The sequence below is a fragment of the Cebus imitator genome, unplaced genomic scaffold (assembly GCF_001604975.1).
Source record: "Cebus imitator isolate Cc_AM_T3 unplaced genomic scaffold, Cebus_imitator-1.0 Scaffold194, whole genome shotgun sequence".
Lineage (NCBI taxonomy): Eukaryota > Metazoa > Chordata > Mammalia > Primates > Cebidae > Cebus > Cebus imitator.
In genome coordinates, this window is record NW_016107509.1 from 3655128 (window position 1) to 3673067 (window position 17940).

Below are 17940 nucleotides of genomic sequence, written 5' to 3' on the forward strand. Positions count from 1 at the left end.
TATTCTCATTTATTAAGCACCTTCCTGTGTTAGAATTTGTACCAAGAAGCAGCAATATCCTTTCCTCAAGTCCAAATTATCACTGCTTCCATTTATTGCTTACCCTATGGGAATGAAGAATGAAGCAGATCAACCGTAGGTAATTATAGAGCATATAAATCTATGGAGGTGCTAGGTCATGATTTTCAGAAGTACACCCATGATCCAGCTGGCAACTTAAAATCTGATTTAAAAAAAAAAAAAAAAAAAGCCAAGTACAGCAGTTCACGCCTGTAATCCCAGCACTTTTGGAGGCAGAGGCAGGCAGATCACTTGAGCTCAGGAGCTTGAGACCAGCCTGGGCAATATCATGAAACCCCAACTCTACAAAAATACATTAAAAAAAAATTGTCATGTGCCTATAGTCCCAGCTACTCGGGAGGCTGAGGTGGTAGGATGGCTTGAGCCTGGGAGGCAGAGGTTGCAGTAAGCTGAGATCACGCCATTGCTCTCTAGCACAGGTGGCAGGACCAGACCCTGTCTCAAAAAGAAAAAAAATGCCCTGAAAAAAATTTTATTTATAGACTTCTGGACTGTAATTTTCAAACAATATAATGTAAAGGCATGTTTCACTTACCGCTGGGGTAGGAGTCTATCATTAGCCAGGTATCCTGGTTTATGAATCTCTTTATTATAATCTGCATACTTGGCTTGGACAGCATAGGAGGCCAAAAGAACTGCAGTTTCTGGCGGGCAATATATCTCATCATTTAAAATGGCTTCCTTAACTTGCAAGAAGAAGAGTCTCTGGGTTATTTCTTGAATTAATTCCTCAGAAACATCTTCAGGAAAAAATTTAGCTCTAAACTTGAACTGCAAAGGATTCTCTTTTTTAACATCTTGCTGTGTCACCTGGAAAAATAATGTCAAGTGTAATCAACAAAAATCTTAAGTTTACAATAATTGAACCTAGTCACATCAAATTCTTTTTGGAAGAAAGTAAGAAATAAAATAGAAGATTCTAAATCTATGAAGTCAGATTTTAGTGTATAATACTCTAAATCAGTAAACAAATATATGTGATAAAAGATTCTACGCTCTTGAATGTGACCGATAAACTCAGATTCTAATAACCAAATTGAAAACGTTTCTACATATTCTTGAGAAGCTTATCCTACAGATGTTTACATCGAAATTGATGCATTGAGTACGCCATCTGTAATATTTGCTTTAATATTTGTTATAGGCTAAGTTTTCAAATAGGAAAAGTAAGCATTTTTTTTTTTTTTGAGATGGCAAGCTGATGGTGCCTGACTGAATTAAAAACACACGATACCTCTTAACGATTAACAGATAACTACAAAAGGAAGCTTGGAATCAGTCAGACTGTTAGCTTTTCCAGCACAAATTCATGATAATTTCAACTTAACATAATTATTAATGTTATTGTACATATTTTACCTTTTTATTTAGTTTAAGCCATGTAGAATAACCTTTGCTGTCTACATACTGCAGCCCAAAAAACCAGACCTCACGCAAACCAACTGTTTTCACCACCTAAAACACAAGAAAAAACCAATTTCAGTTCAACATATACACTGAGTCTAGATTATATTACACTTCAAAAGAAGAACAAAACTATATAGGTATACACATATTTCTTTGCCATAGAAAAGGTTAAATTTAACATATTGAAGGAACATTTTTAAAAACTCAAATTCAAGTTTTCTATACTCAGTTTTCTTTTTTGAGAAGGGGTTTTTACTGCTCTTGTTGCCCAGGCTGGAGTGCAATGGCACAATCTTGGCTCACCGGAAGTTCTGTCTCCCTCCCTTCAAGCGATTCTCCTGCCTCAGCCTCCCAAGTAGCTGTGATTACTGGCATGCACCACCACACCTAGCTAATTTTTTGTATTTGTAGTAGAGATGGGGTTTCATCATGCTGGCCAGGCTGATCTCGAACTCCTGACCTCAGGTGATCTGTCGCCTCGGCCTCCCAAAGTGCTGGGATTACAGGCATAAGCCACTGCACCCGGCTTCTACACTCAATTTTGTAGTGCCACTTCAATCCTCTTACTTGATCCACTTTTTCATACCTCCTTTTTTCTTATCTATCATGACCTCAACAAATAACAAGAGTCTTGAAAATACACATACAGTTTTCATAATCCTATATTTCTATTTCCATTTGCCCCCACAAGCGCCCTATTGGTATATTTAGGGCAAATAGTATCATTTTGGTGATTAGAAAAGTGTCTGATAAAGCTTTGTGCAGTAGCAGTTATCATAGACAATGAGGTTTATCCAAGCATGATTATTGCTAATTGAAAACTTTTCCCAATACCCTGCTGTGACAACTTTGCAATATAGTCGACATTGGCAATTTTTGACAGTCTCCATATATGAAGACTGAATTTAAAAAAAAAAAAAAAGAAAGAAAAGTGTCTGATATATTCTGTGTTCTACCTTCACTGAGCAAGAAACCATTCCTGGAACATACCATAAATTCCACCCTTCTACAATTTTGCTCATGTTTTTTCTTCTGCCTAGAATGGGTCTTCTGTACTTTTATGACCTGTTAAAATAATTTATTCTTTAAGGACCAGTCAACTAATATGCCTTCTGTAAATAAAGCTCTCCTATCATCTAGATAAAATTAATCACTTGTTCCCTGATATTCCCATAGGACTCTATCTATCCTGCTATTAGAACACTTACTCTATTATTGTGTTATTAGCAGTGTGTCTATTTACCCTCCTTGACTGCATAATACTTATGGACAGAGATTACTGATTTATTTGTCTTAAAATCCATGGTATCTCACAGAATGATTAGCCTGTGGTAGGCACTCAAAAGTATTACAGTAAATAAAGTGGTGGAGTTAGGACACACTCCTAGGACTTGCCCACACTTAACAAAAACATATGGTTTTTAAAAAATCTATATTTAAAATGAGGGAAATGAGCCAGGGGAGGTAAAAGTTCATTAACATTTTAAAAGCTTTATAGAAAGATTCATTATCAGTTCTTAAATAATAAGCATTCTTGTTTTTTCCGGACTTTTTTGCTTTTTTTTTTTTTTTAAAGCAGGGTCTCACTCTACCCACACTGGAGTACAGTGGTACAATTCAGGGCTCACTGGAGCCTTGACCTCCTGGGCGGAAGCAATCCTCCTGCCTCAGCCTCCCGAATAGCTGGGACTACAGGCATATCCCACCATATCCAGTTAATGTGTTTTTTTGTTTTTTTTCTGTAGAGGCAGGGTTCTTGCTATGTTGCCAAGGTTGGTCATAAACTCCTGGCCTCAAGTGATCCTCCTCCTTCAGCCTCTCAAAATGCTGGGATTATAGATGTAAGCTACTGCGTGCTCAGCCTTTAATTTTTTTGTTGTTGTTGTTTGTTTTTTGAGATAGGGTCTTACTCCATCACTCAGGCTGGAAGTGGTGTGGTACAATCTCAGTTCACTGCAACCTCCACAACCCCCACCCAGGGCTCAAGCAATCTTCCCACCTCAGCCTCCTGAGTAGCTGGGACCACAGGGGTACACCACCAAACACAGCAATTTTTTTCTATTTTTAGTAGAGACAGGGTCTCATGTTGCCCAAGCTGGTCTTGATCTCCTGAGCTCAGACAATCTGCCTGCCTCAGCCTCCCAAAGTGTTGGGATTACAGGTGTGAACCTTTGAGCCCAGCCTGCTTTTTAAAAAATAATCCTAAAACATTTGGCAGGACACAGTGGCTCATGCCTGTGATCCCAGCACTTTGGGAGGCCAAGATGGCTGGATCACTAAAGGCCAGAAGTTCAAGACCAGCCTGGCCTACGTGGTGAAACCCCATCTCTACCAAAAATACAAAAATTAGACAGTCCTGGTGGTGTATACCACCCATAATCCCAGTTACAACACACACACACACACACACACACGCACGCACGCACACACACACCCCTCTTAAACCATTCCAGGCTTTTGGTTTCAAGACAGAAAACTGAACCTTTCTGTTTACTTTCCCATTCTTGAAAATTTTCACTGAAATGACACAGTTAAAAAGCACTGGCTGGGCACAGTGGCTCATGCTTGTGATCCCAACACTTTAGAAGGCCAAGGCAGGAGGAGCCCAGGAGTTTCAGAACGGCCTGGGCAATGTAGGGAGACGTTGACTCTTAAAAAAAAAAAACTAGCTGAGTGTGGTCTGGTAAATCTGTATTTCTAGCTACTCAGGAGGCTGAGGTGGGAGGATTGCTTGAGTCCAGGAGGTCAAGGCTGCAGTGAGCTATGATTATGCCACTGTACTCCAGCCTGAGTGACAGAACAAGACCCTGTCTCAAAAAAAAAAAAAAATTAAAAATAAGAAAATTCTGGAAGATGTGGAATATAAAGTCTCATATTGATAATGCAAAAGCTGTTCAACGCCAAACAATGAAAAATTCAATGTGGACAAAAGGAGATCTCAAATAATCTAACTTTGGTAGAAGATGGGTTGCCCCAGCAGTGCCATAGAAAACATTCAAGCTCAGAGTACAGGAGTAGGAATGTACAGGTCAAAAGCAGCAGAGAGAAGTATAACAAAGCAGCTGGCCTCAGCTTCTGCCCCCATACTCTGAGAGATTCACAATGCTAGGTAAATAAAAGGGAGATGTACCACAGTAGGCACAAGGGATAATAGCTAAACTAACTTTCTTACACAGATACAAGAACCAGAGAGCTCAGCTGTGAAATGCCCTATTAGGCCCTATCTCCCCAGCGGTTTAGGTGCTCCTAGAATTTTTTTTTAAGTTAATATATTTTTGTGAGGCTGTCCTTTGTGCGCCCATAAACTTTTGATCACATACTTTTATAAGTGAAACTCCCTGGGCACATAACTATAATATATGTATATTTATTTACAAATTACACACTGTCATGCTAATATACTATAAAGCATATATATTTTTAAACATTTTGGAAATGATTTTATATAAAAGATTTTATATCCATATACATTTTTTTAGATGGAGTTTTGTTCTGTTGCCCAAGCTGGAGTACTTCTGCCTCCCAGATTTCAGCAACTCTCCCTCCCACCTCAGCCTCCCGAGTGGCTGGAATTACAGGTGCATGCCACCACACCCTGTTTGTATTTTTAGTAGAAACAGAGTTTTGCAATATTGGACAGGCTGGTCTCAAACTCCTGACCTCAAATAATCCACCTGCCTTGGCCTCCCAAAGTGCTGGGATTACAAGCGTGAGCTACAGCATCCAGCCTAAAAATAAATTTTAATACTTCTTTCACCTTAACAGATGTTCTTACATACTCTTTGGGGGTGTGAACACTCACGCTGTACTTTAATCCCACAAGAAGCAGCTACAGGAGAAGGCTAGTCAAGAAGAGTCAGCAAGAAGCAAACCAAAGGACTTCAAGCAGTCAGAGTCTCCAACACAGAGCAGCTGTCCTCAATCTAACATCATAATTAGACATGGGGCTTTGCTACACATGGACTCATGAAGCTATGTGCTCTCATTTTAGAGGACCCAGTTTACTCCTGGCTTGACGTAAAGCTGCCAGCTCATTCCATACACACTTATATACAAAAGTAAAGCCTGTATTTAGATCCTTGTATTTGAGTTCAAGAAAAGCAGTCAGGAAATAGAACAGGGACTAAAGAGCTGCTGAGAACAGTCTATAACAGTTAACAATACTCAATAATCTAGACCAGGCCAGACGGTGGCTCACGCCTACAATCCCAGCACTTTGGGAGGCCAAGGCAAGCGGATAACTTGAGCTCAGGAGTTCAAGACCAACTTGGGCAACACGGCAAAACCCCATCTCTACCAAAAATTCAAAAAAAAATTAGCCAGGGGCTAAGGTGGGAGGATCGCTTGAGCCTGGGAGGTAGAGGTTACAGAGAGCCGAGACTGCGCCACTGCATTCCAGCCTGGGCAACAAGGGTGAGATTCTATCTCAAAAAAAAATTATTTTAAGTAAATAATAATCTAGACCACTTACAATATGAATTGTGTGTGTGTGCGTGTAGTCAGTGTTGCTTAATGATGGAAATATATTCTGAGAAATGCATCGTTAGACAATTGCATCATCATGTGAACATCATAGAGTATACCTGAACAAACCTAGCTGGCACAGCCTACTACACACCTAGGCTATATGGTATAGCCTATTGCTCCTAGCCTACAAACCTGCACAGCGTGCTACTTTACTGAATACTGTAGGCAACTCTAACACAACTGTAAGTATTTGTGTATTTAAATATATCTAAACATAGAAAAGGTACTGTAAAAATACAGTATTACAATCTTATGGGACCACTATGGTATATGTGGCCTGTCGTTGACAGAAACATCATTATGCAGCATTGACACTGTATTTATCTATATAAATAGAAAGAGATATACATAAAACCATCAAATACTGTTCTATGCACTTTATATAGATTTTCACTTAATTCTCACAATATACCTCTAAAGAAGTAATGTTACCTCATCCTAATTAGAGCAAGAAAAATAAGGCAAAGAGATTAATTTGTCCAAAGTCAAACAGGTACAAATGGAACTACTGCAGGCAGTGTCGCTCCAGTGCCCATACTACTAAACCACTACACATTACTGCCCTATAATAAATGCGGTTTCATTTTCTGATCCAAGTTAAAAGTAACTCTACTTAATAAAAATTTTTATTTCTTAGTATCCAATACCAAAAAGAATAACTTGCTGATTAGTTTTTGGCTGCCACAAACATTTCACTTACTATAAATAACTTTTCAATTTGCTATGAAGTACAATAAATGCTAACTCTATTCACATTTTTATTCAAGATAGACTTTATATTCACAAACAGGAGTCCTAGAAGAATCAACAGAAGTGGATATTATACCAAAACAAATGTGGTTTGGAAAAAAAAGAAGTGGAGATTGGTTCACAAGGTATGGTGAACTCAGCTCTTTGATTTTGCTTTAAAAATTTGCTCATCCACACAAAAAGCCTTTCATCATCCAAAAAGACCTTAGCAGGACTTTTCATTTTATGAATTACCTAATTAGGGGATTAAGTATATTATTTGTTAGGAGAAGAAGCAACTTTTCAGAATTTAAAATTTTTATTTCATCAGATTTGAATCTGCATTTGACAGAATGACAACTAATAAACCCAAGGTATCTCATGTTACTTATTGCTAAAATGCTAGAAACTCTTTCATTCTTTAAGATCAAGTTATTCTGGGTACAAGCTATTACTCTCCTGCTCCTAAGAAAAAGTATATGTAAAGTTTATGTAAAGTTTATCCTCCTTTTTTAAAAATTTATTACGTATGCAAAGCCTCCTCTAAGTTTCATGCCATGCATGATATACCACCTTCCTTGACCCCTGGGAACAATCTCTTACCTTATTTTCTCAGTAAAACTTTCTCACATTGCAATACAACATTACCTGGCAAGCTTAAATTTTAAAATACTGATGATTTAGAGTAGGCCCAGACAATAAAATCAGCATCTCTGGAAGGGGTTTTGAAAGCACTGTCTCCTCCCCACTTTTTTAAGCTCAACAGATGACTCTAATGCATACCCAAGACTGAGAAGATAGATGAGATTAGTAGTCCCAGTTCCTTAACATACCGGGTACCTGACCTCTATATCCCAACCTTTGTTTGCCTCATACATTATGAACCTATGACACCAAATTGTTAGTGATCTCCTTATAGCCTATACAGGTTGAGCATCCCTAATGCAAAAATCCAAAATTCAAAATGCTACAAAATCTGAAACCTCTTCAGTACCAACGTGACTCTGCAAGTGGAATGTTCCACACCTAACCTAATGTGATGGGTCCCAGTAAAAACTCAGTATAAATTTTATTTCATACATAAAAGTATTACTATTACTATTTTGAGACAGAGTTTCACTCTTGGTGCTCAGGCTGGTGAGCAACGGTGCAATCTCAGCTTACCGCAATCTCTGCCTCCCGGGTTCAAGCAATTCTCCTGCTTCAGCCTCCTGAGTAGCTGGGATTACAGTCATGCACCAACACTCCTGGCTAATTTTGTATTTTTAGTAGAAATGAGTTTTCTCCATGTTGGTCAGGCTGGTCTCAAACTCCTGACCTCAGGTGATCTGCCCACCTTAGCCTCCTAAAGTGCTGATATTACAGGCATGAGTTACCATGCCCAGCACATGCATAAAATTATTTAAAACATTTTATAAAATTACTTTCAGTCTATGTGTCTAAGTCGTACACAAAACATAAATAAAGTTTGTGTTTAGACTTGGGTCCCATCCCCAAGATATCTCATGATACACATGCAAATATTCCAAAATCTAAAAAAAAATCCAAAATCTTAAACACTTCTAGTCCCAAGCATTTTGGGTAAGGGATACCCTCTACCTGTAATTCCCTATGCTTTCGCTCCCGCTGTCTCTTCTGCCCATGATTCCTACTCATTTCACTCAACTTTGTAGATTATTTTTGAATCCCTCTTAGTCACCTTCACAGTGATTTTCATAGATGTTAAATAAACGCCTGCTGAAAATTATTTTCGAGTAGTCCTCTCCCACAAATGCAGGAATGTAAAAGAATAAAGAATATCCCTACTGCTGTAGTAGGGGTATCTGAATAGCTACCATGAAAAATTCCAAGTGCTACATTGTCGGATTATCAGCAAAAGTACCGAAAAACAGAGAAAGAGGTATGCAACAACATTCACACTATGGTATCAAAAGTTGCATATTTCATGCAGTTAAATGATACCTGGTCAAAAAGTTGTTTGCCAGTTGTATTGGGCTGAATGGCAAATTCCAGCTCAGCATCCATTGTAGTTACTCTTACGTTGATCTGTAATAAAAACAAAAAGAACAGTAGTAGAAAAGAGAATATACTAAGTTATCAGGCATGAAAAATACTTTTATGATATTCTTTATTAAAGTGATAAAATTTTACTTTCATCACAAGAAATCTTAAATCTATTTGAAAAACTTGTATTTGAAGAGCATATAAAGTTCTCATTTAGAGACATCTATTGAATACTTAACATACACTGGGCACTAAGTTACAGGCTTTCAATACTCTCATTCAGCCCTTGCTATAATACTAGGAGATACTACCTTTATTTCTAAAGAAATGTGAAGAATTTCCATTATTCAGCTAAGGACACATGGATATTAAAATGCAGAGCAAGAGCTAGAAGTGGTAGCTCACACCTTTAGTCCCAGCACTTTGGAAGGCCAAGGTGAGAGGATCTCTTGAGGCCAGGAGTTTGAGACGAGTATGGGCAACACAGCAACACTATGTCTCTATGAAAAATTTAAAAATTAGTTGGGTGTGGTGGTATGTGCCTATTATTTCCAAGAGGTTGAGTTGGGTGGATTACTTGAGCCTACGAGTTTGAGGGCTACAGTGAGCTATGATGTATGTATCCATGATTATACCACTGCACTTTGGCCTGCGCAACACAGCAAGACCCTGCCTCCAAAAACAAAACAAAACAAAAAAGGCAAAGCAGGCATTTAATCTGAGGTCTAACTCCAAATGCTTTGAATCTGATTCAATATCCCATATTTATTTCCACATAAAAATCCTAAAAATCAGACTTCATTTTATTCATACTGTAAACATATTCTTCACTTTTAGAAAAGCATCTATCTACAATGCTTTATTTGCTAGACTCTATTTTTTGTTGTTGTTTTTAGAGACAGGATCTCACTATGTTGTGCTCAGGCTGGAGTGCAGTAGACACTCATGGGTGCAATCATGGCACACTGCAACATTGATCTCCTGGACTCAACCCTATATTCCCATCTCAATCTACCAAGTAGCTAAGAGACAGGCATGTACTGCCATGCCCAGCTCCAAACTCTGTTAACTAATAATTTTCATGTGTAAATACCTTTCTAATATCTCAAAAACTAACAATGCCTTACCAAAATAATTTTTACCACAATAGCATCTTCACCTAGAATTCCTCATGGGATCCAAATATATCTTTTTAACTTTTAATTTTTTTCTTTTTTCTGTGTTGTACTTTAGATTCTGGGGTACACGTACAGATCATGCAGGATTGTTGCATAGGTACACACGTAGCAATGTAGTTTGCTGCCTCCATCTCCCCACCACCTACATCTGGCATTTCTCCCCATGTTATCCCTCCTGACCTCCCCAACCATCTGCTGTCCCTCCCTTGGCCCTTCCTCCAACAGATCCCAGCCTGCAATACTCCCCTCCCTGTGTCCATGTATTCTCATTGTTCAACACCCGCCTACGAGTGAGAACATGGAGTGTTTGAATTTCTGTTCTTGTCTCAGTTTGCTGAGAATGATGATTTCCAGATTCATCCATGTCCCTACAAAGGGCATGAACTCATTGTTTTTTATGGCTGCATAGCATTCCATGGTGTATATATTAACTTACTTCTCCTTGAATTTTCCAATACTTCATTTGCTGTTTCTGTATCTATTTTCTAACATTCATTACTTTTCCTGTCACCAGTATAAACCTGTAGCAATTCCTACTTTGTTTCTGTAACAAATTCTAAAAGCAATTCCTACTTTGTTTCTGTATTTAAAGTTTTTTATTAATATATATTACTGCATTTCTTTTTAAGTATCTTTTTCCATCAGCCTGTACCTTTACTGAGGACAGAGCTTGTGCCATTTTATCTTTCTAACTTTAACTCACACTATAAAAACTCTATATCAGACTTCTTATTTCTCCATATGTCTTACTAACAATCAGAACCTTAGCAAATGTTATGGCTTTCACCTGGAATAACTTCTGTAATTAAATATTAGATTCATCCTTCTTTAAAATCATATTTTTTTCTTTTCTAAAACAGTATCTTAAGAGATAACATACACAAAACATGTATCATATATAAACAATGAAGAATAAAATGAAACCCATAAATCCACCATCCAACTGAATAACAAGAAATGATAATGTTGCATAAACCCCTGTACTTCTTTGTAAATACCAACAGGTAACGATGGACCTAAATTTTGTTATTCTCTTGCTTTAAAAAAAAAAATGGTTCTAACATAAATGTAGTTATGTATATGTAAGATAGCTTCACTTTTCTAGATTTTTAGTGGTATTATAACTGCACAATATTTGTTAATCAAATTTTCTTTCTTGATGTGGGCAATGCTTACATGGGTATATTCACTTTATGAAAATTCATCAACTACACACTTTATTTTCCCTGTTGCCTAGGTTGGAGCACAGTGGCACAATCCCAGCTCACTGCAGCCTCAACCTCCCGGGCTCAAGTGATCCTGCTGCCTCAGCCTCCCTTGTGGCTGGGACTACTGTACTACACACTTCTCATATATTCTCTTTGTTATGTATATTCTACTTCAATAAATTATTTAGGATTTCACTACACTTGTTTAATTTTTCACAATATGTTTCTAAGATTCATTGATGTTTCTGTAATAAGAATTTTCACTGCTATGCAACATTCTGCATGTGGCCAAACAAAAATATACTCACCCATTTTCCTGTCAATGAACAGTTTCCAATTTTTTGGCTATTAAGAACAATGCTGCTATGAACATCTTGTACATCTTGTACAAATTCTGAGTGTCAGAATTTCTCCAAAATATACTCAGAATTCTTAAGTAATAAAGTGTGCACATCTTCTACTTTACCACATAATGTTGAATAAATGTAACTGTGTCAACGTATACTCCCATCAGCATTGCATAAGAATTCTTGCTGTTCTGTATTTCCAGGAACAGTGGATATCATCAGATTTGTTAATATCTGACAATTCACTTAGCAGAAAATGGTATCTCAATATGGCTATAAAGTAGGATCCCCGATTGCTGATGAAGTCTACATTTTTGTATATGGCATGTGGCATACAAAATTTTAAGATGGCCCCTACTGTCATGCTCATGATTACCGTTGCATTACACGATAAAAGGGATTTTGCAGAAGTACTTAAGATTACTAAACAGCTGACCTTAGGACAGGAAAATTATCTAGGAGGGCCTAAGCTAACCAATTTAATTGGCTGGTTGCAGAATAAGTTACACCTTGATTTCAGCTTTATAAGGCTTTGAGCAGGGAACTCAGTCACATCATCCCAGATTTCTAACCTATAAAACTGGGATAATACATGGGTACTGTTTCATAACACTAAATTTGTGATAATTCATCACAGACCAATGGAAAACTAATACAGTATGTTTAACTGACCACTCATTCTCATCTTAGAATGTCTGTTCACACATATGACTTTATTTTCTATTGAGTTGTTTTTTCTTACTTTTACGTAGGAAGTCTTTACATATTCTTGATACTGATCCTTTGTCAGTTATTTCTTACAAAATAACCTCCCATATTGTGATTTATTTTACTTTCTTCAGTGTCCTTTATGATAAACTGACATTCTTAATGTTAATGTTGAATTTATAAATATTTTACACACAGATACCAATTTTTTCCATCCTTTTTTTTGGCGGGGTGGGGGGGGATAGCATCTCACTCTGTTGCCCAGCGTAGAGTATAGTGACATGATCTCAGCTCACTGCAACCTCCACCTTCCAGGTTCAAGCAATTCTCCTGCCTCGGCCTCCCAAGTATCTGGGATTACAGGTATGCACCACCATGCCTGACTAATTTTTGCTAATTTTAGTAGAAACGGAGTTTCACCATATTGGCCAGGCTGGTCTCAAACTCCTGACCTGGGTGATCCACCTGCCTCAGCCTCCCAAAGTGCTGGGATTACAGGCATCAGCCACTGTACCTGTCCAATTTTTTGCCACCCTTAAGAAATCCTTCCATACTCTGGAGTCATAAGGATATTCATATATTTATTATTTTGAATTTCATAATTTTCAATAACTTTTGTTTATAACGAGAGAGGTCCAATTTCATTTTTAATCTCCATATGAATGAAAATATAGGGAATTTTAAAAATTCCAATACAATTAATTAGTTCATGTAATCTCCAAACTCTGTGCTGTCACAAATCAAATATATGTATAAGTGTGGATATAATTTTGTTCCACTGGTCAATTAAACTACTTTTAATATCTTATTGTCTTGATTAGTATTTCTTTAAATAAGTCTTGATATCTGGTAGGGTAAGTTTGCATTATTCTTCAGAACTATTTTGACTATTCCTGGATCATTATCTTCACTCTTGACTCCATATAAAACTGTGAACTTTACAAAATATACCATTTATGATTTAGTATTGGAACAAGATGAAATTCTTCGGTATCTTTGGTTAAGAATTAACATTTTTATTAATATTGACTCTATACATGACTATGGTTTTCTCACTGTACATTGATTTAGACCTCCTTCAATGACTTTCAAAATCTTTTAAAATAAAGAGCTTATAATTTGCTTCATATAAATCCCTTTGCTTATAATTTGCTCCATATAAATCACTTTACTCATTTGTTAGGTGTTTTCTCCTAAATCATCATGGCTTTGTGGCTATTGCAAATATGGGCCCACAGTCCCTATTCAGTAATTTTGACATACTAAAAGCATTGAAAACCAAAGATTAATTTTGAGCAAAAATCTGACATGAAGTGACACGAGACTATCACTTGTAGCCAATTAATTTATTCCAGTTCACGTGACTATTCACACATGAATCTATAGACATATTAATACTTTAGAGATGATGCCATAGACCTTGAAGGGAGTTTCATCATATAAGGACATATGCACATAATATATTGTAAATTCACCTTGCTAAAACCCAAAAACTTCCACATTCTGAAACTTACCTAGCTTCAAGAGCTGTTTTCTCCACAGGCAAGTTCTATACTTCCAGAATTGGTAATGAATCAACAACACACAATCAATATCCAACTGCATATATAATTTTGACTTTTTAAGGAATAATAAACCGCGCGCGGTGGCTCAAGCCTGTAATCCCAGCACTTTGGGAGGCCGAGGCGGGTGGATCACGAGGTCAAGAGATCGAGACCATCCTGGTCAACACGGTGAAACCCGTCTCTACTAAAAATACAAAAAATTAGCTGGGCATGGTGGCGTGTGCCTGTAATCCCAGCTACTCAGGAGGCTGAGGCAGGAGAATTGCCTGAACCCAGGAGGTGGAGGTTGCGGTGAACCGAGATCGCGCCATTGCACTCCAGCCTGGGTAATAAGAGCAAAACTCCGTCCCCCCAAAAAAAAAAAAAAGGAATAATAAACACTCTCCACTCAATTATACTGGCAAAGAGTTTTCCAAATTGGCTGTAAACATTCATATTCCTACCAGAAATACAATGGAGTCAACAGCTGCTCCACATCCTTATCTACACTGGATTATTACCAGTCTTTTGTTTGTTTTTGTGAGACAAGTCTCACTCTGTTACCCAGGCTGGAGTGCAGTGATATATCATTTTGGCTCACTGCAACCTTTGCCTCCTAAATTCAAGAGATTTTTCTGCCTCAGACTCGCAAGTAGTTGGGATTACAGGTATGCACCTCAATCCCTGGCTCATTTTTGTGCTTTCAGTAGAGACAGAGTTTCACCATTTTGGCCAGGTTGTCCTGAACTCCTGACTTCAAGTGATTCTCCAACCCCGGCCTCCCAAAATGCTGGGATTACAGGTATGAGTCACCATGCCCAGCCTACCAGTCTAATATAGCTTCTTTTGTGAAATATTATCTGCTCAAATATTTTGCTCAAAAAAAAAAAAAAAAAAAACCACCTGAGTTGTCTTATTATTGAACTGTAGAAGAACTTTATATGGCAACTTTTTTCTCCTGTTGTCTTGCCTTTCCATGTTCTATCTTTCACAAAAAAGTTTTTAATTTTGATTAACTCCAACTTTTTCTTTAATGGTTCTAATTTTCTGTGTATTATATAAAATTTTTCGTCTACTTCAAGGTCACAAATTTTTTCTTATGTTTTCTTCTGGGTGTTTTATAGTTTGGGCTTTTGTATGTAGGTCTATACTTAGAGTTTATGTTTGTGTAAATTGTGAGACAAGAGTCAATGTTCACGTTTTTCTGTATGGATAACCCTTTGTGCCAATATCATTTGTTGAAAATAATTGTAGTTCCCCATTAAATTGTGTGACACCCTTGTCAAGAATCTAATGAATACATATATGTGTATGCATGTGCACTGGTGTATTTTCGTTTCACCAATACTATTAGTCTATTTATTCTTTCATCAGTAACTCAATGTCTTACTTTAGTGACATAAGAATAAATCCTGAAATCCAGGAGTGTAAGTTTTCTTTTTTTGTAAATTGCTTTAGCTATTCCATACGCATTTTGGTATAGCCATATATTAATATATTTTAGAATCAGCTAGTCAATTTTAATCAAAGAAGGCTGCCTGGATTCAACTGACTGGAACTGAATTTCATTTACAAAACTTTTATGGAGAACTGACTTCTTAATACAAGTTTATAAAGATATCTATACACATTGTATAGTTCTCTATATATTTAAATCTTTAATTTCTTACATCTAGTTTTCAGTGTAGAGATCTTACGTAGCATTTGTACATTTATTCCTAAGTATGCCATGTTTTTTACGCTGTTAGAAATGCTGTTGCTTCATTTTTCAAACTTTGCTTTTATCATTTACTGGGCACTAAATATATATATCAGATACCTTTACCATATTCCCTAGGGTAACTAATTATATTCCCATTTTATACATGAGGAAATGAAAAATTGTACAGATTGGGCTAAATTAATAAAGGTAACGGAGATGAGAGGCAGAACCAAGGTGAAAACTAAGAGTTTGACCTAGAAGTCATGACCACATACATAATACTATGCTCTAGCCCTATTAATCTAAAAACAAATAACAGTAATATCAGTACCTTTTTCTTCCAAGAACTGTACCAAAATTCTATGCCTTGTTCCAAAAAGAATTTAATGGTATCTTACTGGGGGAAGGTGTTCTCTTTCCCGGTCCACAATGGGGTGTGGTTTTAAGGGCAAGAACGTCCCAGCGCCATGCCTCGTTCCCATCTCCCTCCATCCAAGAGATTTAACTGTCTTAAAATTTTCGCTGGGGTGGGAAAGGGTCAAAAGTCAATCACTCCAGTGGAAGTTCTAAGGAACTCCTTTCTTTGGCCAGACATCTTGGAGAAGGTGGGGGCTCCTCCCAGGTTAAAAGTCCCCTTCTTCCTCACCCCACTGGATTCCATGTCTGAATCCCCTTCCACAAACTCTGTCGTGGAAGCTGACTTTCTCTCTCCTGGATTTTCCCTCTGGAGTCCCCTTACACACACACACACACACACACACACACACACACACACACACTCTCTCTCTCTCTCTCTCTCTCTCTCTCTCTCTCTCTCTCTCCCCACCTAAAATAAATTCACTTTCTGCAAAAACACTGTTTGGGGTCCGGTATTTACTTTGCGAGCACACCTGGTTCCCTCTCATTCTTGAGAGAGCAGGAGACCAAGAGCCCTGCAGAAACGTGCTCTCAGGGTAGCTGAGGTCACCCCTGAACCCCAGCATTACTATGTAGACAGTGTCAAGTGTAATAAAATAACTTACTGGTTTCGGCATTTTCGTTCTCTTTTCGTTACCTTCTTAAAAATTCTTCACTTCTATGAATTCTGTTGACACTTTCTGTTAAAAAAAAAAAAAGGCATAATGTATTATCTTTTTAAATAAGGTTCTATTGTAACTATAATTTGTTTAAGATATAAATTAAAATATTTTAAAAGTAACAAGGAGTGATTTCATTCTAATTTTCAAGGTCTTCTACTAGTATTGCACATTCCCTAAAAAGACTGAAATCCAAAATTATAAACACCGCACATCTCAAATACCATGGTATAAATACACCGATCTACCAGAAGTTTTAATTTAATTACAGACAACAAAGAGCAAGGAAACATCATTGCTAAGAGCCCAAAAGCTCTCTCTGTCAGGTTCATCTCTGTACCCAGGATGTTAGAGAAAGGAACAATAAAAGTGAGGACACATGGATTCAGATTCTAAAAGAGCTTAAGAATACTTTTCAATGTTTTTCTCTGTACTGCCAAAAACAAAAGGAAATTCTGATTAATGTAAGCTACAAAAAAAGCACAAGAAACTAATTTTTATTTTTTATTTTTTTTTAAAGACAGGGTCTCATTCTGACATCCAGGTTGGAGTAGAGTGGTGACATCACAGCTCACTGCAACCGAAATATCCCAGGCTCAAGTGATCCTCCTGCCTTGGCCTCCTGAGCAGCTAGGATCATGAGTACATGCCACCATGCCCAGCTAGTTTTTTTATTGTACTTTTTTGTAGAGGCAGGGTCGCCCTATATTGCTCGGGCTGTCTCAAACTCCTAGCCTCAGGCAATCCTCTGAGCCTGTCTAAGTGCTACGAGTACAGGCATGAGCCCCTGCACCTGGCTAATTTCTCCTTCCTGTAAGTTTGAAAATACAAGTAGAGGAAAATATGAACAGCTTATTCGCCCAATGTGTACAAAACAGGCAAAGCTCTTGCACGCTAACACCCTGCATTCAGCTAGACACAGTGGCTCATATCTGTAACCCCAACGCTTTGGGACCTGTAATCCCCACACTTTGGGAGGTCAAGGTGAGAGGACTGCTTGAGCCCAGGTGGCTGAAGCTGCAGTGAGCAGCGATCATACCACTGCACACTCCGACCTGGGCAACAGAGCAAGACCCTGTCTCAAAAACAAATAAGCCAAAAACAAAAAAAGTTATCAATTGCTCTTTAAGATGCCATAACTAAGGCCAAGTACTGTGGTTCATGACTGTAGTCCCAGCACTTTGGGATGCTGAGGCGGACGGATCATTTGAGGTCAGGAGTTCAAGAGCACACTGGCCAACATGGTGAAACCCTGTTTCTACCAGAAATATAAAACTCAGCCAGGCATGGTGGCAGCTGCCTGAAACCCTCCCAGCTACTCAGGAAGTTGAGGCAGGAGAATCATGTGAACTCAGGAGGCAGAGAGAGCCAAGATTGTGCCACCGTACTTGAAGAACCTGCGTGACAGAGTGAGACTGTATCTCAAAAA

General features: G+C 37.9%; 1 protein-coding gene and 1 non-coding gene across 5 annotated transcripts in view; one reads left to right on the forward strand and one right to left on the reverse strand.

Annotated features, from left to right (window-relative positions):
• The window catches only part of RDX (radixin), a 102153-nt gene that overhangs the window by 67492 nt on the left and 16721 nt on the right, over positions 1-17940 (reverse strand). For 3 of the 4 annotated variants that reach the window (XM_037745209.1, XM_017547080.1, XM_017547082.1), the window contains exons 2-5: positions 16458-16532; positions 8707-8790; positions 1441-1536; positions 617-891 (exon numbers count right to left, since the gene is read on the reverse strand). In XM_037745209.1, the coding sequence (XP_037601137.1) occupies positions 617-891; positions 1441-1536; positions 8707-8790; positions 16458-16469 (467 nt within the window). In that variant the 5' untranslated portion in view covers positions 16470-16532. Of the gene's footprint in view, positions 1-616; positions 892-1440; positions 1537-8706; positions 8791-16457; positions 16533-17940 lie in introns of those variants that run through there. The other variant, XM_017547084.2, reaches the window with a different exon arrangement.
• Positions 2242-2387, forward strand: LOC119473936. Its single transcript, XR_005203200.1, has one exon. It is a non-coding gene; the product is annotated as a U4 spliceosomal RNA (small nuclear RNA).